Genomic DNA, 22,546 nt, shown 5'->3' with positions numbered 1-22,546 from the left:
ATTACCTTCCCACCGGAAGTCAGTAAGTTCAGCAGCTCAGCGATTTAACCCTGCCATCAGGGGCAACCTAGCAGTTGCTTCCCTATATCTATATCTATGTATTTATATTTATCTATAGGTAAAGGTAAAGGTTTCCCCTCATGTTAAGTCCAGTCATGTCTGACTCTGGGGGTTGGTGCTCATCTCCATTTCTAAGCCGAAGAGTGGGCGTTGTCCATAGGCAACTCCAAGGTCATGTGGCCAGCATGACTGCATGGAGCACCGTTACCTTCCCGCCGGAGCGGTACCTATTGATCTACTCACATTGGCATGTTTTCGAACTGCTAGGTTGGCAGGAGCTGGAGCTAACAGCGGCCGCTCCTGCCGCTCCTCGGGTTTAAACCTGGGACCTTTCGTATTTATCTATACCTTTATCTATAAAAACCCCTCTCCCACTAGTACTACATAGCACCTCATACTCCAAATACCCATGGCAGCAACAAATGCTTCATTATGGCATTTTATTCCTTTGATAACTTCTACTGCCACATAGATGGAGGTATTACCAAACATGTGCCAACACAAATGATAATGGACGAACACAGCCACAAGCCTGGTGTTAATGAAGAAACGCACAAAAACTATTTTTAAGGGTCTCTACCATACACTTCCTTCTATATACCTTCTATATACCTTGATGTAAATGAAGCTGGAAGCAAGGAAGAATGGGTTTTGTTAATGGAAAAAAAGAATAGTTTCACCATTAATTTTACCTTGGATAGGTGATCTACATATAAATACCCTACACTGCAGTCCAGCCTCACTGCATGATCTTCCTTTTCTGACACTTCACAATTTATCTGTGTTTCTTCCTAGATAAAAGCAAACAATATATAAAAGCAGCAAGTAACAGATGTTTAACAAAAGTGATTTTTAAAGGGAATTTTTGCTTTATGTGATATGACACTCTGCAGGATAACTGCCTGAACACAATGTGGATACAATAGTGAATGTTTTTTGATTGGATATTATTTTAGGAGCACTTCATTTAGAGATGAAATACTGCAACATTTTATATTTTACATTTATTCTTTTTGTTACACCCATGAGTATGAAGAGGTAGAAAGTTTACTGTATAAATAATCTGTTTAGAAAAAATATATTCATATCTTACCTGGTCTAGAATTTTGGTGAAATAAAGCCCTTTAGGGAGCTGGATGTGGAGGGTAGCTTGATAGGCATCATCACCAGAATTGTATAGAGTGACATTCAACATTAATGTTTTCATATTTCCCACTGAAAGGTAAGATTTCTTTTCATGAGGCCTACATGAAATGAACATATATGATTTCAGTTGAGGTCTGCCACACATAGAAAAACAAAGTATAACACAATTTATTCAGACAGAAACAAAATGCCTGGATTTCCCTCTAAGCACAGATTCTTTTGAGCTAAGTCCTACATGAAGGCAATTTTTAAAAGTCCATTAGAAATCAGGTGGCTACATCCAAAAATCTTCACTGCTTGTGGGTTAAAGATGTATATTTCCGGAATGCTATTTTTGTTATTTCATTTTAAAGAAATTATTTTGACTGTAGTGTTAACCAGCCCATGCTAGTTTAGGGATTCTGGAAGCTTAAACCCACAACAGTTAACATTTCCAAGCTTTGCCTCTATGGAGCCGTGCTGGCGCAATGGCTTAAACCCTTGTACCTGCTGAACTGCTGACCTGATGGCCGGTGGTTTGAATCCATGAAACGAGGTGAGCTCCTGTCTGTCAGTTCCAGCTTCTCATGCAGGGACATGAGAGAAGCCTCTCACTGGATAGCAACACATCCTGGCATCCCCTGGGCAAAGTCTTTGTAGACAGCGATTCTCTCACACCAGAAGCAACTTGCAGGATGTTCTCAATTTGTTTCTGACATGATAATTTTTTTTTGCCTCTAATAGAAACGTGGGGTTTTTTTTCAAAATAATTTTATTAATGTAAATTTACAATGGGGAAGTATAAATCTTAATAATAAAATTATTTTGAAATCAAATAATAGAAACATGTGGTAAGCTTATCTCTCTTATTATTTCCTTGCTAAATAATGGAGACAAGTATACTGTTTGCCACTTGACAGAGAAATGGCAGATAATCTAGTTCCCAAGTGAAACTCATTGGAAGTAGTGGCATTCACTACTTCCAGTGAGTCTCATGGTCCTTGCCCAACTTTGGGCAAAGTTGGAGAATACTTCGGAAACTGCTTGAGTCAAGTAAGTATCTCAAGATTTTGGGGCAGTCTATATAGTTGGATTGGCACCAGTTCAGATTAATCTCCTGTCCAGACGGGACTCTGGCACTATTTTTTACTGTACCTCCTTCCTATTAGTTGTTGCAAAGGTCAACAGCTTAGATGGTGCTCACTAGCTAGCTGTCAGTGGCAGACAAGGAGGCAATGAACCAGTGGGTGGACCATGTGGATGCCAACGTGGTGCCATAGAGCGTTCGGCTAGGTCCACCTGACCACCCGCAGGACCAGTTTGTAGCTCTGAACTGGCTAGTGTTGATTCGCTTTGGAAAAGGAATATGTTTTGTTTTAATAATCACTCTATGGCCAAACACTATTTTGATCTTACTCCACCTCTTCACTTTCTATGTACTTTCTATGTTTAACTGGTATTGTCCAGTCATATGGCAACAGCAATGAATGCCTTCTTTGTCTAAAAGTTCCATTTCCACTATTTTGAAGCATACTGCCAAGAGTTTAATGCTCTTTTTATAATCACCTTATGCCATACAAAGGCTCTTGCCTTTCAACTTTCCGTCAAGGTTAATATACAGCAGGACCTGTGCACATGAGTGAACATGTCTATGTTACATTCCACCAAGCATTCTCCTAATCACGTTAACAAGCCAAAGGTACCTAAGAGGATTTATAAGTAAACTTCAATTTGACATTAAAGTTTAATTAAGACTTGCAGAAGAGCTACCTTGAAATAGACATTTATCAAATATTCTGGCTGGAGACCAACACATTAGTCACTGAACACCTTGGGGAGAGAAGTTGGCACTTAGACAGGCAACAGAAGGTAAAAGCACCACATAAGCAGCTCAGTTTCATATTAAAGAGATAAAAACAAATGCTAACATTTCAGTGGCTAGATTTAGCGCTTGTTCTCAAGCCTTTTCTTTAAATAAGTGGTGCCTTTTCTTTTTCCTTCTGTGTATTTTGCTTTGTTATCAGGCTGCCATGAACGAGGAAGGGGGAAATGGGGAAGAAATGTCTAGTAAGGAGTCCATGTTCACAAAAACATCTGGGAGTGGGAGAAAGCCGAACTACAGTTTTATAATCACAATTTCTTCTTATTCATTTGTAATGTGTTGATAGGTATATGTGTGTGTGTAGACAATATCAAACTATTTGGTTCATGCAAAGTGAGAAACCATATGAGTAGATTAAGCATACAACTGCAACAAAATAGTTCACAACCAGTGCTATCTAATTTCCTTAAGCAGGATTTAGCAACCTGTTTTAAGCAAAGGAAACACTTTATTTAAAAACATCATCATGTTGTTCATGGATAAAGGCGGTTGTCTCTGCAGAAAAAAATAAATTAGCACTTCGCAGATAATTCAAGACAATGTTTCACACTTTGTGTCAAGCCTAATCCAGAACATGATGGCAAAAAACCCATTTGTGTAAACCAAACATGTATAAAGTATGGAAGGTTATACCAGTGGTGGCAGAATGGTAGAGAATCTCATCAAACTAACAGACATCTCCTAACATGACATTAAATGTAGTTCTATATTTGTGCTTCTGTAAATCACTTAGGTTACTCTAATGCCTTCTAAGTGAGGCTGACTTTGAAGGGTGTTTGGGAATTCAACAGGATGCAAGAGATACAGTCAGAATGTTCACTTGGGGCTGGCTAAAAGTTGTTGTAACAAGGGAGCACATAACCCCTTTCTTACAGCAGCTCTACTGGGTGCCAGTTTGCTCATGGGCACAATTCAGAGGGCTGTTTATGACCTATAAAACTTTTATTACTTTTTAAAATTGTGTCAAAAGCGAATTGTGACAAGTCACTTCTGGTGTGAGAGAACTGGCCGTCTACAGAGACGTTGCTCAGAGGATGCCCAAATGTGTTACCATCTGGCTGGGAGGCTTCTCTTATGTCCCAGCATGGGAAGCTAGGACTGAGAGACAAGAGCTCACCCCCGTCTCGTGGATTAAAACCTTCAACCTTCAGGTGAACAGTTCAAACGGCACAAGGGCTTAACCCATTGTGCCATGGCCCCCACTTTTATGACTGGAACTTAGGTTATTTGAAGGCTATATTCCCATATGAGCCTGTTGAGGATTGAGGCCTTCTTAGGAGACCCTTTTATCTGTTCCACCATGCTCACAGGTGCACCTAGTACGACCATGAGAGAGAGCCTTCTTGATGGCAGCTCCCAGACTCTGGAACTTGCTTCATAGAGAAGTTAGATTGGTGCCCTCTAGAAAAAGGCTGGGAGAATGGTGGAGTACATTAATAGCAGTAGTAATGAATGATGGTGGTCCTGGTAACAGTGATCGCTGTAAACCTTTATCATGGTGTGCATTACATAACTTTATATATACATAGCTACATAGCAGAAGCTCTAAGAACATATGTTAGTGAATCATGAAGATGTAGAATGGGACACCAGGTAGAGTGTCCCTATACTCATTGCAATTCCCTAGCTTGTCCCATTGTGCATATATTGGTCTTGTTGTGCATCAGTCCTTATGTATCTGTCAATTTGCTGGCTCCTTATCTAATAAGGTAACAGACTCGGATGTCACAAAATTCTAATTCCTACAGCCACAAACCTTCTAACAAAGACATAAATCCCCAACAGGAGTCCAGCCAATATAAACAAACAATAGTGCCAATCAGTCATTTCTAAAGGACTAACTACTTTTCTTTGAAACAGAATGCTTATTTTGGCTTTCATACTATTTAGACATCACATTCAACTTACCTTGGAAATGCAAGCTTTCCAGAAACTTGCAAGTTAGCTGAACAATTTTCTTGAGAGCAAAATCTTGCAAACACAAACTTTAAAAAAGAAAAAAAGTGTTCATATTCATAAATGGAGAAACAATTTAAAATAGTTAATTCCTAATACCACAAAGTCCAGAACTATTAGGAGCATTTTGTTAGAAGTGTTTTTTTCTCCACCACCGCCCCCATCCCCACCATTCACTGTCCAGTCTTTATTGAATTCAGGTACCCTCTGCTTGTAACAACACAAAGCTCTTTCCATGTGATCCCCAAAATGCTTCAAAAATGTTCTTAACACTGCAAGGTGCTACACATTTTATACACACAATTCCTATATATCATGGTAGATCAAGACAAATATTGTAAAACACGAAAGTTCTTTCAGATTGAGTGGATATAAGGATGTAAGCTGAAAACTTAGGGCTATTTGGAATACAAAGAATATTAATAAATATTTGAATCCTAGATAAATAGAAAAAAGCAGGGGTTCTGCAAAAAAATGTATTTTTTGGATGGATGATATTCAAGCATCCTATGAAGAACACATTTTTTATGGGAAAAACACAAACTTTTATGTTTGGAAAATTTTCTCACAAAAACCTCACAAGTCGATTTTTGTGCTCAATAAATTACAAGCTATGAGTCATCCTCAAAATTGCTTGGTTCTCAAGGGTCTTCTCTTAGAGGGAATTAAAATGGTGTTATTATTTGTTTTTGACCATGAGAAGGAAATTTACCAGAATTTACACCACTAAGGGTTTTTTACATTTACTTATGGATTTTTAAAAAGATATTTTCAAGCCATGGATGGTTGCATCCATGGACACAGGCAGAATCTGTGGATCTGGAAGGCTGGCTGTACTGGACATGAATTACCTAAGACATGTTGCCAGCGGCTAGAAAGGATGCTCAAGCACCAAGTCTGTGGTTTTATTCCACTTTGCTCCCTTTACTGATTTCCATGACACCAAACACTGATTGCTTTAAGCAAACACATCTCACTTGGCTTAACAGTAGAGCTCACCTAGGTATCAGTAGAATACATCTATTTAATACAGTTATTACTAGAGAAAAGTTAGTAATGGATACAAAGTCACTTTGCCACTTGGAAACCATCACAGACAAACACGGAACTTTATTTCTGCTAATTTTTGAAGCAGCCTTATACATACACGGACACCCCGGTGGCGCAATGGGTTAAATCCTTGTGCTGGCAGAACTGCTGACTGACAGGTTGATAGCTTGAACCTGGGGAGAGTGGGTGAGCTCTCTCTGTCAGCTCCAGCTCCCCGTGTGGGGACATGAGAGAAGTCTCCCACAAGGATGGTAAAACATCAAACATCTGGGCGTCCCTGGGCAATGTCCTTGCAGACAGCCAATTCTCTCACACCAGAAGTGACTTGCAGTTTCTCAAGTCACTCCTGGCATGAAAAAGAAGTTATGTTCTTTACACTATACTTCCAATCTCTTTAGTGAAATACAAATAGTATCAGAAGCAAACATATTTGCTATAAAAATACAGAAAATGACCCAAAGAGCAATGCAAGCAACAGAGGGTTGCATTCAAATATTTACTCTTTCCTAAGTGATATGATAAAATGTTTGGTCCAGTATCCATTTTACAAGCTCCACAGCTGACATGTTTGAATATATCCTATCTAAAGTATAACTTGAGTAAGGATGAGTAAGTATTTTGTTTCAGTTCATTTTTGCATTTTTGAAAAACAAAATTGATACATGCAAATTTAATCACATTCAGGATTTACATAATGTATTAGTATTAACCAGAAAAACATGCACTTAAGATTATCCCTCATCCAAAATGCTTGGGATCAAAATTTTAGATTTCACATTTTGGAAGGCTGCAGTTCCACATATGCACATAATGAGATCTCTTGGAGATGGGACCCAGATCTAATAAAAGGAATCATTTATGTTTCATGTACACCTTATACACAAAGGCTGAAGGTAATTTTAAACAATGTTTTAAATAATTTTGTGCAAGGGAAGTAGTTTGTGTACACTGAACCACTGGAAAGCAAAGGCCTCACTATCTGAGCCACCCATGTGGATAATTTCAGATTTTGGAGACTTTTATATTTTGGAATTCCGGATAAAGGATGCTGAGCCTATGTCTATCCAAAGTGTGCTTTTGATATAAGTAGTTTATTAGCTATCAAAAAAAATCATCATCTTACTTTGCTGTGTATAATATCATCATCTTTTCGTTGCTGAAGAACTGGCTGTAGTGGTGAGAGTTCATCTGTACTTTCCCCCTTTAAGACGTGGTTCCCAAGGCGATAGGTAGCTTCGACATGTATGGGAGCCAGGATATCCCTGACGTCTTTCTATGAAAATTGGAAAACAGATTAGCTATTTACATTAAAAGAAGCAAAAATATACGTCAGTAGGGCATTTTGGTTCTTATTTAAATTCAATGTACATCAGCAAACAGCGATAGATACTAAAAGTCTGGCAATATCTAGAGGGCCACATGATGGCCAGAAGCAACCCCAGAGCATCTGCAGCAGCTATGGCAACATGGACGGGCTCATTGATGAGTGAAGAGAAAAGGGGATGATGGTGGTGGCCCATATAAAGAGTGGACCAGCCCAGATCAGATCTGGTCATGCTGTCCACACTGTACCCAGGCTGTAGGGCTGTTCCTGAGTTTCAGCAAACTCTGGAGTATTCCCCAACTTTATTTAGCTGGTTTAAACTGTTTTACCCCATGTTAAGGACCAGATCTCCCTGGACATGATGTACACATCTAGAAGTAACTTCTCACTTAAGGAGGGCTATACAGCCCATGTTAACAATCAATTTTAGCCACTATTTCATCCCAGAAACTTTGCTTTAAGTGAGAGAGCCCATTACCCTCATGAATGCTTGGAGAATTGTACAAGTATTGTTGTTGCTGTTGTAAATCTTGATGCTTCCAGAAGTTGTCTCTGAAGTTCCATTAGAGGAAAAGTAGAACCTTGCTGCTGTATCTGGCCTTCTACCACCATCCAGGCTAAGATTATAAAGCAATACTGCAAGGATTAAAGGGAACACAATAAAAGTGGGAGGGTTTGTAAAGTAACTCCAAACCATGTTTCATTATCAACTGATGCTGAACCAGTGGTTCTCAACCTGGGGTCCCCAGATGTTTTTGGCCTACAACTCCCAGAAATCCCAGCCACTTTACCAGCTGTTAGGATTTCTGGGAGTTGCAGGCGAAAAACATCTGGGGACCCCAGGTTGAGAACCAAACAACTTCTCACAATGGTGGATGCAGTTAAGACATCATTCCCTTATTTCATTTTACAAATCAGTGGAAATCTCACAGTACTTTCTTCAGATCTTTGGAACAGTTATTATATCTAATTGACACTCTATTTCAGATTTTAAAAAAATCAAATGTGTATTTTCAATCGTGGCACTGAAGTGCTGAGTCTTGAGACTCACAACTCCTGGCAACTGTATTTAACAAGAAGAACATTTATTTCTCTCCCATCTCTTCCCATGGACCAAGATGGGAAAAAACAACAAATCAAACACATAACACAGTTGAAAGAATTTCAGGATCTTATATATTGCAACACAACTATAGCCAATACCACAAAATTAATTATCATTTACATTTACTTTAGTGGCATGAATGAAATCATACAGAAGCTAAAAATAGGCTTTTAAAATCTTGAATAATCTCATATCTTTGTCCTAAATCATGATAAGTACCTAGTGGCTTCAATTGAAAAACTAACCATAGGTTCAATTTAATGATGTACAGAAAGTCACTTTTGAACAGATATTAACAGATACATTCAATCAGCACAGAGTGGAGGAAAGATGTTAAAGCACTTCTTAAGCAGCTTACCAATATAACCTGGAACAGTTCGACCACTATAGTTAAAACAAAGATTCAGATTCACACATACAGCTGGCTGTCCGTTTAAAACACAATCCAGCTTAGTCCGATTTACTGAGTCAGGGTGCTTCAATGATGCTTCAACAATAACTACTGTTCTTGTCCTTTAAAAAAAGAGAGAGCATGAGGTAGAGAACCTGCAATCAGAAGATGCCTCCTTACCATTCAGTTTTTATGTCCTGAATTGTTGAAATTATTAGACAAATGATTTATCTAGACTTTTTGACAAATAACATTAACCATGTAGCATGCATTATTATCTGGCTTTTATAAAACTGAAAAGGAAGCATATGGGCCAAATCCAGAACAAGAACGCAGCCCAGCAAAGAGATTTAATACTTCCCTTTCTAAACACTGAACCCTCTAAGAAAATCCCCAATTCCTGCTGAGTGGCAATTAGTTACAGTAACAAAATCTCATTGCTGCCCATGCTTACAACTAATAATAGATGTGTTGGATGTGGCAGGTATGAAAGCAGAAACAAACATAAACATTAATACTAGCAAGAACAGGAGAGAGCCATTTCTGTGGCTAAATTTATGGGCCCCAGGAAAAAAAACTATTAATTTACAGCATTATAAATCTATCTGGGATTTATACAAGTGGAATTACTGGGTGAACATTTTATAGAATTATGGACATCTGTAGGGCAATGTTGCTTTCTGAAATAATAACTGTAACAAATTGGGCTAATTTTTGGAGGGACAGTAAGTGTGCCTCTAAGCCCTAAATTTGGTGCCTTATCAATCTCAACATTCACAGCGACTGCTCATGGGGAACCCTGATTATATATACATAGAATATATAATCTTTGTAAACGCTTATGATCAGGCATTTAATGTAGACCTTTTGTGATGAAAGTGCAAAGCAGCAGCAAGCCTGGGGATATAATGGGAGGGTCTCTGATATTTCAGTGTAAAGGCAAATTTCTGCAGATGATTTATAACTCTTTCCTTTTGGAAAGGTTTTCGGATTAGTAAGAGATGGTTGAGTGCCCTAGAAGCTAAGGCCCCTTTCCACGCAGCTGAATAAAATCCCACATTATCTGCTTTGAACTGGAATATTTGGCAGTGTGAACTCAGATAACCCAGTTCAAAGCAGATATTGTGGGATTTTCTGCCTTGATATTCTGGGATAGTGTAAAAGGGCCCTAAGATGACTCAGCTGAGACTATCAAACTTTGGGCCATATCATGAGAAGATGCAACTCATTAGAAAAGACAATCATGCTTTATAAAGTGGAGGGCAGTAGGAAAAGAGGAAGACTCATCTCAGGGAAAAGAGGAAGACTCATCTCATTATGGATAGATCCTATCAAGGAAGCTTCAGCCCTGAGGGTACATCTACATTGTAGAATTAATGAAGTTTGACACCATTTAAACTGCTATGACAGTATGTAATCATGGGAGTGAGCCTTCTTTGTCAAAGTGCTGGTGCCCCAGCAAATGACAACTCCACGATTCCATAGCATTGAGCCATGGCAGTTCAAGTGGTATCAAATTACCATAATTCTACAGTGTAGATCAGTGGTTCTTAACCTGGGATCCCCAGATGTTTTTGGCCTACAACTCCTAGAAATCCCAGCCAGTTTACCAGTTGTTAGGATTTCTGGGAGTTGAAAGCCAAAACATCTGGGGACCCCAGGATGAGAACCACTGGTGTAGATGCACCTTTAGTCTGCATGACCTGAGTGTAGGGTGAGCATCTTGAGGATAGGGTGACTTGGAGGTCTATCATTCATAGTGCCACTACAAATTGAAGTCAACTTGACAACAATTAAGAACAACAGCAACACATATTTCTTCTCCTCTCCATACTGAACGTTGCTTGTATTTATAGTCCATGATCCCTTAAAATAAAAATTTCTCAAATAAATACTTAATACAACTTATCTCTCCCCCCTCTCTCTCTGACACACACACACACACATTTGTTGCACTCGTGGTACTTACAATTCACCCCTAAGTAAATATAAGTTTGCCTAATGTAGTTTTTAAATCTTATACTGCCTTGAGACTATTACTCCTGAGTGCTTACAATGAAATTTCCTGCTTTTTTCTTGTGTAAAAATCCAAACCAGAAAAGTATAGAACAGTACTTCTAAAATTGATTTTAGTGGTGCTTTCCTTCCACCAAAGCTAAATTTCAGAGAAGCCGATATTTTAATTTTGAGTGGCTAATATTTTTATTAACATTTCTCATGACTGTCTTTGACACATGTTAACTATCCCCTGCTTGGATAATTTCACAGTGACACACTTAAGTGCCCCCCCAACGTATTAAATATGTTACTGGTATACAGAAACCCAAAATTTAATGACTAACTTAATAAAGAGCCTTATGAGGTTGATGGTACATTGCAAATGTATTTAACTGCAGCTCATAATTTACCATTATGTCCAGTTGTCTCGAAGCACTGGAATGTGTTCAACTCACCTCAGCAACACTGCGGAATCTGATAGAAAAGCACCAACTGCAACATCTGTAGAGGGAGAAAAAAGTCCACAGATTGATGACGATCATTAGGCGCCAGAAATCATCTCTCAGACACAATCCCCTTATTGCATATTCACCTCTGGACTATATTAAATCACTATTTGCACGTTATTAATTAGAGGGGATATGGAGATACATTACAGCACATCTATCATTAGCACATTCATTCAGACATAGCTCTACGGCTGTCACGCCTTGTGCCAAATAATTCTACTGCAATTGGAAATATCATGGCTAAGATGCTTCAGTTTCCACAGGAATTCTGATGGTGGAGAAGATAAATTTAGTACCATTCAACCAGAAAGGAATTTTTTAAAAAACAGTAATATAAATCAGAAGAAATACATTTCCAATCCAAATTTTAAAGAGAGGGCATGCCTTTTAAAAAGAAGGCAAATGTCAAGAAAGCAATATTCCTCATCAAACTACAAATTCCAGGATTGCACAGCATCGAGCCATGGCAGTTAAAGTGGTGTCAAACTGCATTAATTGTACAGTGTAACATGATTTTTGTTCCTGTGTTATAAATGTCATTTCCTAATTGGATCCATCATAAAGACATGCAAACAGTTTATTAAACGGCAAAAACTATTTTGTGGGACATCCTGCAGCACATTTTGCTATAGCTTTTCAATGAGTATCTCATTCAGTCTCAACCAATTCAACATTGTTTGTGGCAGCCACAAAAACAAAGTTTCTGGAGTATAACAACTATTTTCAATGTAAGTACCGCACAATTAAATAGGAATAAGACTTTCAAACCAGGAGCAGAAAAAATTTCAAATTTTATTACATAGAGTCATCATTAGCATTTACAGATTTGTATGGATTGTACTGCTAATTTTCTTATACATAATATATTTTAAAACTATGCTTTTAATAGCCCTCAAACACTTTCTGATATTTTATATTGGTTTCCATTTATTCATCCTGTCTTGAGTCTATATTTCAGGGAGGAGTGGGTCAGAAATAATGGCACAAACATTTGGTTTAATTCTATTTATTAGGCCCATTACAGTAAACCCATTAAGTGTTGACTTATCAAGTTCTCATTAAATCAACTGTATTTGGGACTAACTATTGGATTTAGGGCATTATTCTGCCTGTTTTAAAGAAATGAAAGCGAAGCAACATTTTCTCACCCAAAAACCTTTAACCTACCTGAATACCCGTTGCTGTCCACATCAATTTTTCCAGAAATGGATTGCCCAAACATGCGTAAAGAATTGCTGATTTGATGTCCTCGTATTCTCTAAAACATTGGAAAAGATTTTTTTAAATATACACAATTTATCTTACTAAGGGGAAAGTACTCTTTTAAAAAAGAACTACTAAAAAGTATTTGATAAACAATTAAGAAATTAGCTAAATCAGCTTTCCTAATGCATTACTCCATTTTTACATTCTAGGTGGCATTTAAACAATGCTGTTCTTTGCTCTGTTTTCTCCCCAGTGCTGACCAAGATACTAAACAGCTCCAAGAAATTGTATTCCATGGTCTTTTGTAAGGGATGAAAGTGCGAGAATGATCTGGAACTGAGAATGTTTCAAGCAAACTTATACTTGCTGTGCTTTCCTGTAGTTTAGTCCTGCTGACTAGTTTGGTAATTGATACAAATAAAATTTTGTCTACTTAGGATCTACTTACTATTGCTGTATGCCTTCAGGTTATTTCTAACTTATCTTAACCCTACAGCGACCCTATCACAGAGTATTCTTTGCAGGATTTGTGGTTATTCCTCCCCCTGAGAATGAGCGAGTGTGATATGGCTTAGGTCACCCAGTGGATTTCCATAGCTGAGCAGGGATTTGAACCCTAGTCTCCAGAGTAAATAGTCCAGGACTCAAGCCACGACATCATGCTATCTCTACTTAGTACTCTTGGTAAAATAATGCAACCACTGCTGGCAGGTGGTTCACTTTGAACTGGACTAGTACTAGGCTGAATCTAAGTGGAGATGAGAGTTCAGCACCATGGATAGCTCTCTTAAACCTCAAACTAAAACTCCCAAGTGAAGTCACTGCCCAATTGACAGGGAAGACACCAATTGTTGCTGAGCTTAGAAGCAACACCTTTTTGCCCTCAAGGCATACAATTTGGGAATTTCCTTAGCAACCAGACATCAATCAGATTGCTAGAAAGTGGCCAGAAGAAGATGAGATAGGAATGGACAAATTCACTAACTTCTTCCCTTTCATTTATTAAGAAAGACTGATCATGTTCTACTACTTATGAAAACCAAATATTTGTTTTAAGTCACAGCTTAAGGGCACCGACCTGGGAAAAGACTGGCGATATTCCATTTTTCCTGCCATTATATATGTAAATTGCCCCTTCTAAGTCATTCTCTTGTGGAGCCCCAATGGCTACATCTGTAAATAAAACAAAATAACATTCAAGTGGTAAATTGAAGGGCATTAACTACACAGTAACATACATATAGGCGTTTCCAATGTTTTCTTTTAGATATTGAAATAAAGATGATCTCACATCAGCATGTCTACTTCTACCACTTTTATCAATCACTTTCAGGTCATCATATCTCAAGATTCAAATGGAGTATCAATGGAACTCTGTATTTGATAGATGTTGCTGTTCTGCCAGAGGATCAACTATGTTCACTTTTGCAACAATCCTATGAAACAATAGGCTCAACAGCCTCTCAGTCTTATGCATCCCAGTCAACACCATGGTTACACTATACCTTTAGAAATGCATCCAAAACATGGAAAAGTCCCATATATGCCTTCAGAAACAATTCAATAAGCATTCTCTTTCTCTATGCAGTATTCAAAGAATATCTAAGCTACTGCCCCAGAGAATCTGGCTAGCTTCCTCAAGTAGAATTGGGTATATTCATGTTTTATTTGAGTAAGTCCTAATTAGAGATTAATGAAAACCACTGACTAGTATCTGCAATTAAGTCTCTGACAGGTTAAACAAGAAGAGGTCTATCTTGATCAAAGAACACCATGATCTTTTGGAAGAAGCAGCTACTATTGGTTAGCGATATACTTCCAAAAATCACAAACTATACTTCCATACTTCTATTCTATTTTGATGTATAAATACTGCAGAGAAACATAGCAAAAGGTTCAGTGAACAAAAGTTCAGCAATGGAAACAAATAACACTGCTGTACATTGCTTTTCCCCCCATGGTATGAATGAGGATACTTAGAGGTGCTATTGGTTTAATTCTTTAAAAGCTCTAATCCCTTTGTTTTGTTTCGTTTTAATAGGCAGGGCATTAAAAGGGAAATGAAAGAAACTGGTTTTAAAGAAACTAATCTATTTTATATCCTTGGGTAGTTTTATTCCTGTATGGAGTTCAGAGACAGATGAGTAACTACTCTCACTATTACCTGTAGCACAAAAATAGCTGTTTCAATAGTTAGGATAATTAAAAGACTTCCTGATCTTTACCTAAATGTTGGTCTCTGCATCCACTAAAGACTGAAAATATTAGTCAACAGCAATCTGTTATGTCATGTAATATTCTCTTTTGTTCTTATTCTCTCTGGATCTCCTGAAGCAGAGAGGTTGAACCAACATATGTATTTTATTTTGCTAAGGTAAAGGTAAAGGTTTCCCCTTGACATCAAGTCTAGTTGTGTCCGACGACTCTGGGGGTTAGTGCTCATCTCCATTTCTAAGCCCAAGAGCTGGCAATGTTTATATACACCTCCAAGGTCATGTGCCTGGCATGACTGCATGGAGCGCCGTTATCTTCCCGCGAGAGCTGTACCTATTGATCTACTCACATTTGCATGTTTACGAACTGCTAGGTTGGCAGAAGCTAGGGCTAACAGAGGGAGCTCATCCTGTTCCCCAGATTCGAACCACTGACCTTTTGGTCAGCAAGTTCAACAGTTCAGCGGTTTAATCCACTGTGCCAGCGGGGCTTCAAAATGTAAAATGGCATACAAACCCCCAAACAGAGACTAATCTAATTTCAGCAGTGGTGAGAGACATCTTCTGGCAGGCCATCTGTCACATACACACCTCTGTCTACCCCTTTAATGCTCCTCCCAACCAACCTAACTTCATAAAGAATCACTCTCTCTTTGCATAACAGTAGATCTAATTCTGCTCTTCTGGAAACTCAGACTTCTGCTTTTTTTGTGTCACGAGCAACTTGAGAAAATGCAAGTCGCTTCTGTTGTGAGAGAATTGGCTGTCTGCAAGGACATTGCCCAGGAGAAGCCCGGATGTTTTTGAGGTTTTGACCATCCTTGTGGGAGGCTTCTTTCATGTCCCCACATGGAGCTGGAGCTGATAGAGGGAGCCCATCAGCACTCTCCCCAGGTTGGATTCGAATCGGCAACCTTCAAGTCAGCAACCCAGCCTTCAAGTCAGCAGTTCTGCTGGCACAAGGATTTAACCCACTGTACAATCGGGAGCTCCTATAATTTTGCTGTCAGTTAGGGAAGACAAATTCTAACTAAGAGGAATCGACTGCAGTTATTAGCCATAAGTGCAAAGCTGATTAATCAGATTGCTAAAATGCTGATTGATCAAAATAGTTACATATCCCACTCAGCACTGGTTGCTTCAGGATCCCTATTATTTAGAGACCTCAAAAATCAACCCACCTTTCCCTTCTTTTTGCCATTGCTACAGATTTCTCAAAGGCATCCGTTATTACCTTCAAAGCCGTCATTATCTATGTCTCCTAAATTGGCAATGGATTCTCCAAACCTCGCTGCATACAAATCGCTCCCAACTAGTGCTGTCTCCAACTCTGTCATCTTTGCTCCCTAAATGAAAATAATAATTTTGTATTGGGACAGCAACTGCAGGAGGATTGAGAAGGTTACATCAGGCACAGTTTGTAATACTTTAGAAGAAAAACAGTTTATGTCCACTAGCGATCAATAAGCTCCAAGAAGGGGAAATGACATACAGTGAGCATACTTGCTGCTCCAAGAGGAAAATAAGAATGTGTCTGTTTCAATGCTACAGACTTTGAAATAAATGAGGTTACAACACAAAAGAATTAAGCACATGTTCAAATGTCTCCACTGGCAACAGCTGATCCATCATCATTCACATTATAAACTATAACTAGTCACCAATCTTTTTTCTTTCTTTTTTCTCAGAGCCATATCACATCTGAATCGTTCTGTAAACATCAGATTAATGAACTTTTGAACGATACGAAACTAACACCGGCCAGGTTTGTGCTTACTTTTTAAAAATTTAGATATACTAGATTTCTTTTGTTGAACTAAGCCAAGGTCCAGTTTCAACAGACAGGTCATACTAAATTATACTGGCATGTACAGTTACTAAATATTTACCGTTAATCCAGTTCAATTGTGTTCATCTAACCCTCTGCTCAAGGTTTGATTGACAAGGCATGTTTTCTACATATTATTAAGGATGACAAGTAATTATCAAACCCACAATTGATTAAAAGCCGTACAATGGATCAACTAAATCTACATTCCCTTAAATATGAATGAAGTACAATTTTAAATTCTAACAAGCCCTTTTTGTTAGGGCTGGACATAAATTAGTGGCATCTGTAGAGAAAGATGATCACCTGACTTTTGAGGACCACTTAACCTAAAAATGTAATCTGAAAGTTTTAAGCCATTTTTAAAAATATATATTCAAAGAAGGAAGCAACATTAATGGCAAATAAATGCAGCTACTTCCATGTGCTTTCAAAATCAAGCTGTGAGAATGTCATTGAAAAGGATATTTTGGGATCATGTTATGGTCTGTCAAAGTATTGTACATTTTACTGGGGTTGGGGGATGGTACCCATCTTTGTAATTACACAATGTAACATTATTTCTGGGGAATAGAAAAAAAGCTCTTCCACATCTTTTCCCCTGCCACTTCTTTGAGATGGCTCTCTGCCTCTTGTTTTCTCCCATACACATCCACTCAAAATCACTGAATGCTCTCCTGAGAGATAAACCCGAAACTTTGGATGGGATCTAGATGACTTAATTCTCATTAAAATTACTCCTGAGGCCTAATTTCAACTACTTTCCAGTGCATTCCTATATAATTAGAAATCCCACTGAGTTCAAGGCAACCATTTCCAAACCAAGTCAATACAGGGCCATAACCTGGGTTTGGACACCAGCATTTGCTCTAGTGCTTTCTGGAGTATAACAACTACTTTCCAAGTAAATACCACATAATTAAATAGGGGAAAACACTTTAAAACTAAGAACAGATCCCCCCCCCCCCAAATTTTGTTATATAGCATTATTTAGCATTATTTCCAGACTTCCAGACTTAGTACAGTCTTGCTAGGAATGTCTCAGTCCTCCAAGAATTGAATGGGAAGACCCAGCAATTCCTAGAGAGAAATTTTCCCAAGTAAAAAAATGCATTGTTTTATTTGTGGTTTCTCCACTTTTGCAGGGTACTATGCCTCTAACCCCAGCAAATGACTGTATTTTAAAAAAAGTAAACCCAGAAAATACCTCATGTGTTAATTAGGACAGCTTTTTGTTGGCTGAACAAAAGTTGATAGCATATGGAATGATTTAACAAATCATTTATGCAGAAAATGAAGTTATCATATGGATGTATCCTCATATTCCTGTGATGGGTTTCTCAATCTAAAAGCTTGTCTACATACATCAGTACCTGAACAGCACAGCATTTAAGCTCAAGCTCCTGCTTTCCCAAGATGGGAAAACACCATGATATATCCAATCCATTTCAGGCCTCCAGAGGCAAGGAGACTAGATAGAGCAAGAGGAGGAGGCAGCATCAGCAACCATGTGTAACACAGACAGACTTTAACATAAAGGCGTTGGACACCAAGAGGAATTGATAGTACAGGACATTACACAACAAATACTTCTGCCAAAAGAAGAAAACACTTCAACAAATGGTGCAGGGAGGGAGAAGTGTCAGCCAGAACCATTTTTGCCTAGATATATGATGAAGCAGCTTTTTGTGCATGTGGATTTGTTAATATTTTTTTTCTAATGAAATGGTGTAGTCTAGTAAAGGTAAAGGTAAAGGTTTCCCCTGACAATAAGTCCATTCGTGACCGACTCTGGGGATTGGTGCTCATCTCCATTTCTAGGCCGAAGAGCTGGCGTTGTCCCTAGACACCTCCAAGGTCATGTGGCTGACATGACTGCATGGAGCACCATTACGTTCCCACCGGAGCGGTACCTATTGATCTACCCACATTTGCATGTTTTCGAACTGCTAGGTTGGCAGGAGCTGGGGCTAATAGCAAGCGCTCATTCCGCTCCCGGGATTTGAACCTCGGACCTTTTGGTCCACAAATTCAGCAGCTCAGCGCTTTGACACACCGTGCCACCAGTTTATCACATGTTGCTATTGTGAGACTCAAGTCATTTCTGAGTTATGGTATCCATAAGCCAAACTTAACATGTGGAAGGAGTTTTGGCAAGATTTATCCAGAGGGGAATTGTCATCAACCTTCTTTGAAAGCTGAGAGAGTGTGACTTGCCCAAGTTCATCCCAGTGGGTTTTCACAGGCGAGCAAGGGTTTATACTTTTGTTCCCCAGAATCCTGCACTATGCTGGCTCTTTACCATATTACCTCTTTTTAGCACAGATAAGGGCTATAAAGAATACTTACAATTATTCTTGACTTTTATAAGAAAGGTATGTGGGCATTTTGTTTGCACAAAACCAGATTGGTTTTAGTCCCAAAACCAACAATTCATATATAAAATACAGTCATTTTGCACCATTTTTTTAACATATTTCTTGCAAGAAAAAAGGTTTATAATGCAGAAATTAATGGAAAATGCAGTAAAGGCTCTCATAATTATATAATTATATTATATTATATTGTTACCCAATAATAATAATACCACTCAATAAGAAGAAATTATTTCAGTTTATTGATCCTTACACACAAGATGGAAATGTTAAGTGAAAATATATATTCATAGCCTGAGTTGATGCTCTGTAACTCTTTGTCTTTACCTAAATGATTGTCTCTCTCTTTTCAATACAGATATCAATTGAAAGGTTTTATCCTTTATGATGGGGCATCAAATGTGCAGAACTGCAAAATTTCGTAAGTTTTATGACAGCCTATGAATGCATTGGAATTTGCTAGAAAAAGCTGTGCCCCACCACCTCATCTCCATGTCAAAACCCCCCCAACAAAATCCACCTCTTAATGCACAAACATTTGCAAAAAAGGGGTCTTATTAATGGGGCACCAGTTATCCCTCTGAATTAGCCCACACTGTCCTTATGTTAAACTAAAGAAATACTTACAGAACCAGAATTAATGTAAACGTAAGCCCTTCCTTCTTCTCTGACTTTGCTGTATGTTGGTGCACCAACAAGTAAGTCTGAAAAGCCATCTCCATTGAGATCCACAGCACAGACTGTTGATCCAAAATAAGAACCAAGCTGTCCACACACAAAAAAGACAGGTTTAATAACAGAGGCCTCATGGTATTACACTGCAGATAACAGTCTTAAACTATCTGTATAGAAATATTACCTTTTTGCCCTTTAATTCTGTCAGAATGGAGAGCCGTCTTGGCTGAATTTTAAAAATGTATGCCTAAAAATGAGAAAGAATGGGAGTTTAATTGAATTATCCACTTTCCAAATGTTAAAATATATATGTCATAAAGGAGTTGAACAAAACCAACACCTGAAGAAGGCAAAATCATCTTTACTCTATTAAGTACCCTGTATCTGGCAATAGCCTGGTCAACAATCTTAAATATAATATGCCACATTTCCTGTCCTGCATTTGAATAGTTAAGATATTATAGTGATGTATTCCTGCCATCATATTTCCACCAATTGACTGTGAAAGCATTAACATTGTAGAATTTGTCATTTTTCTGCATGGCAGGGGGTAGGACTAGATGGCCCATATGGTCTCTTCCAACTCTATTCTATGATTCTATGAATTAAAGCAGTTTGACAATAGTTCAACTGTCGTGGTTCAAGACTATGGAATTATAGCACAGCGTAGATAAACTGTCTCCACATTTACTTAGTATAACAGTGCAGGGTATGACATGGCAGGTTACAAATGTCATCTGATGAATGTGGTTTTAAGTGCAACTGTTCACCTCCCAGCTCGACTGTACAGTCACAGGAACAGATAGCACTTAGACATGAAAAACTCTGATGTAGAAAAACATTTTGGGAAAATATACCACTGAGATTATACAATTTTTCTTGCACTCGAATACTTTGATATCCTACCATCTCTACATTAAAGGGAGGAGGAATTAATTCTTACTTTACCAGTCTGCTCCTGCTGGGGTGCACCTCCAATTACTTCTGTACTACTCGGAGACAAGAAGTGACCTGCTCCAACAGCATATCCTTTCCATAAAAGACACATAAATAAATGCAATGGGTTTTGGGTTACCTCAAAAGCACAGCAAACCCTCCAACAAAGGGACCATCTGCATGAGCCACTTACTGTGTAAAGACTCCTGAAGAGCAATACTCCAGACCAGGGGTGGCTACACTGCTTCCTCCATTCCACTGCAGTGGTGGGATGGAGTCCAGACTGTCCAGTGGGGTTGAATATGGCTCAATCTCGCTGGCTGCCCAACCTTACCCTTGTCATTTTTTCATCACTGTAGAAGTGTCCACAGAGCTCCTAGCCATCACTTGGCTGTTGTTATCAAAAGTATCCATGTGACCCGGTGAGGGGAAGGGGGAAAGGAAGAAAGTAATACTTTTCCCTTCTCCAAATTATGAAGACACCTTTGATGACATCAGGAAAGGCACCGAGCAATGGCCATTAACTCTTTAGAGCCCCATGGCTGCTGCTACAGTGACACAAAAAGTCACAGGTAAGTGCCATCCTGTTTTCCCACAGCACGGAGCATGGGAAAAGTGGGATGACGGCACTGGTCTGTGGGAACAACAGGACTAGTTCCAAATCAGAACTGGACCAACTGTTCACACTGACACAAAATATAAGGCTGCTCCAGAGCTTCTGGAAAATTATGGAGCAATCCCTAATGTGGGGCACAATCATGTTAAATGGCCAGGCTCCGTGTAAACACCATAGAGCAGGCACTCACCCACTTCAGGTTTATGGTCTGTGTCAATAGACCAAAGTTGAATGAATTAAATTAAAGGGATTAATATTTCAACAATTCAAGAATACGATGATTTCAAGAAGCAAAAAAAGAGAGCAAAAACTGATTATGTGTATACAAAATCCAGCACATGCGTTTGTCACGTTGCCATAGATTACACAAGCCAACAGGTATTTTTCATCAGATATAATTTTAGGTCCTTCTTAGAGTTTTTGCGCTAAATTTAGATCTGTGTTTATTTTTTCTCTATTATGTGTAGTTTTTGTGATGAGGCTAATCAAATAATTAATGCATGCAAGTACTGATATCAATAGAATCTAACTGATATCAGTGCATAAATCAATTAATTATTCAATTAGCCTTATCACAAAAAGTACACGTGAGAAAGGAAAAATAAACACGTATCTAAATTCAGTGCAAAAAAACTCTATAAGAATGACCTAAAATTATATCTGATGAAAAATACTTGTTAGCTTGTGTTACACAAATATGATCTGAACTATGCAGACTTTACAGTAGTCTGCTGTAATGTACTATCCATCATATTTTTAAACATTGATGTGATGGAAAAAATAAAAACATATTTAAAATCAGCATAAAAATTGATTTAAACTGTGCTACTCTTATTTCTGATGATTACAAAAAAATTGATTTTGTTGGCCTGTGTTATCTACATCCTTTCGAAGTAAACTCGCAAGATGTGCCAACATGTGATTACTGATGGATGGATGTGGGTTCTTATTATGGTAAGCTAATCTTTTTATCAACTGAGAAGTCATTGCCCAATCTCTTTTGCATTGAAAGTCATTTTGATTTTTTTACATTTAGTTTTTTCCCAGTTGCAACATGAGAACAATTACCTGCCAAACCACTAGAAATGCCAAAATGAATTTTAAAAAAGTATTAGGTTCATACATTTATCCTTCTTTTCTCAATATAGACTGGAATGCAGTATCCTGTCTGTCTTTCTGGAATATAGACAAGAACATGCATCACCACTTGCTATTTAGGGCCACGAATGATATTAATTTTACTGAAAACTAAAGAGAAGTAGGTCCCCAGCAAATGAAGACTTAAAAAACAGATTGA

The 22,546-nt window shown here is 38.3% G+C and overlaps 1 protein-coding gene across 2 annotated transcripts in view; it reads right to left on the bottom strand.

The window, feature by feature from the left end:
• Positions 1–22,546, bottom strand: part of itga4 (integrin subunit alpha 4) — a 52,269-nt gene that overhangs the window by 15,649 nt on the left and 14,074 nt on the right. For both annotated transcript variants that reach the window (XM_062963147.1, XM_003227124.4), the window contains exons 7-19: positions 20,641–20,726; positions 19,882–19,944; positions 19,650–19,787; positions 16,054–16,165; positions 13,685–13,779; positions 12,568–12,658; positions 11,347–11,392; positions 8,861–9,015; positions 7,876–8,033; positions 7,197–7,346; positions 4,976–5,052; positions 1,154–1,304; positions 753–851 (exon numbers count right to left, since the gene is read on the bottom strand). In XM_062963147.1, coding sequence (XP_062819217.1) covers positions 753–851; positions 1,154–1,304; positions 4,976–5,052; positions 7,197–7,346; positions 7,876–8,033; positions 8,861–9,015; positions 11,347–11,392; positions 12,568–12,658; positions 13,685–13,779; positions 16,054–16,165; positions 19,650–19,787; positions 19,882–19,944; positions 20,641–20,726 — 1,421 coding nt within the window. The remainder of the gene's footprint in view (positions 1–752; positions 852–1,153; positions 1,305–4,975; positions 5,053–7,196; positions 7,347–7,875; positions 8,034–8,860; positions 9,016–11,346; positions 11,393–12,567; positions 12,659–13,684; positions 13,780–16,053; positions 16,166–19,649; positions 19,788–19,881; positions 19,945–20,640; positions 20,727–22,546) is intronic.

The sequence above is a fragment of the Anolis carolinensis genome, chromosome 1, assembly GCF_035594765.1.
Source record: "Anolis carolinensis isolate JA03-04 chromosome 1, rAnoCar3.1.pri, whole genome shotgun sequence".
In the NCBI taxonomy this organism is placed as follows: Eukaryota; Metazoa; Chordata; class Lepidosauria; order Squamata; family Dactyloidae; genus Anolis; species Anolis carolinensis.
This window is presented reverse-complemented; position numbering and strand designations above follow the sequence as displayed.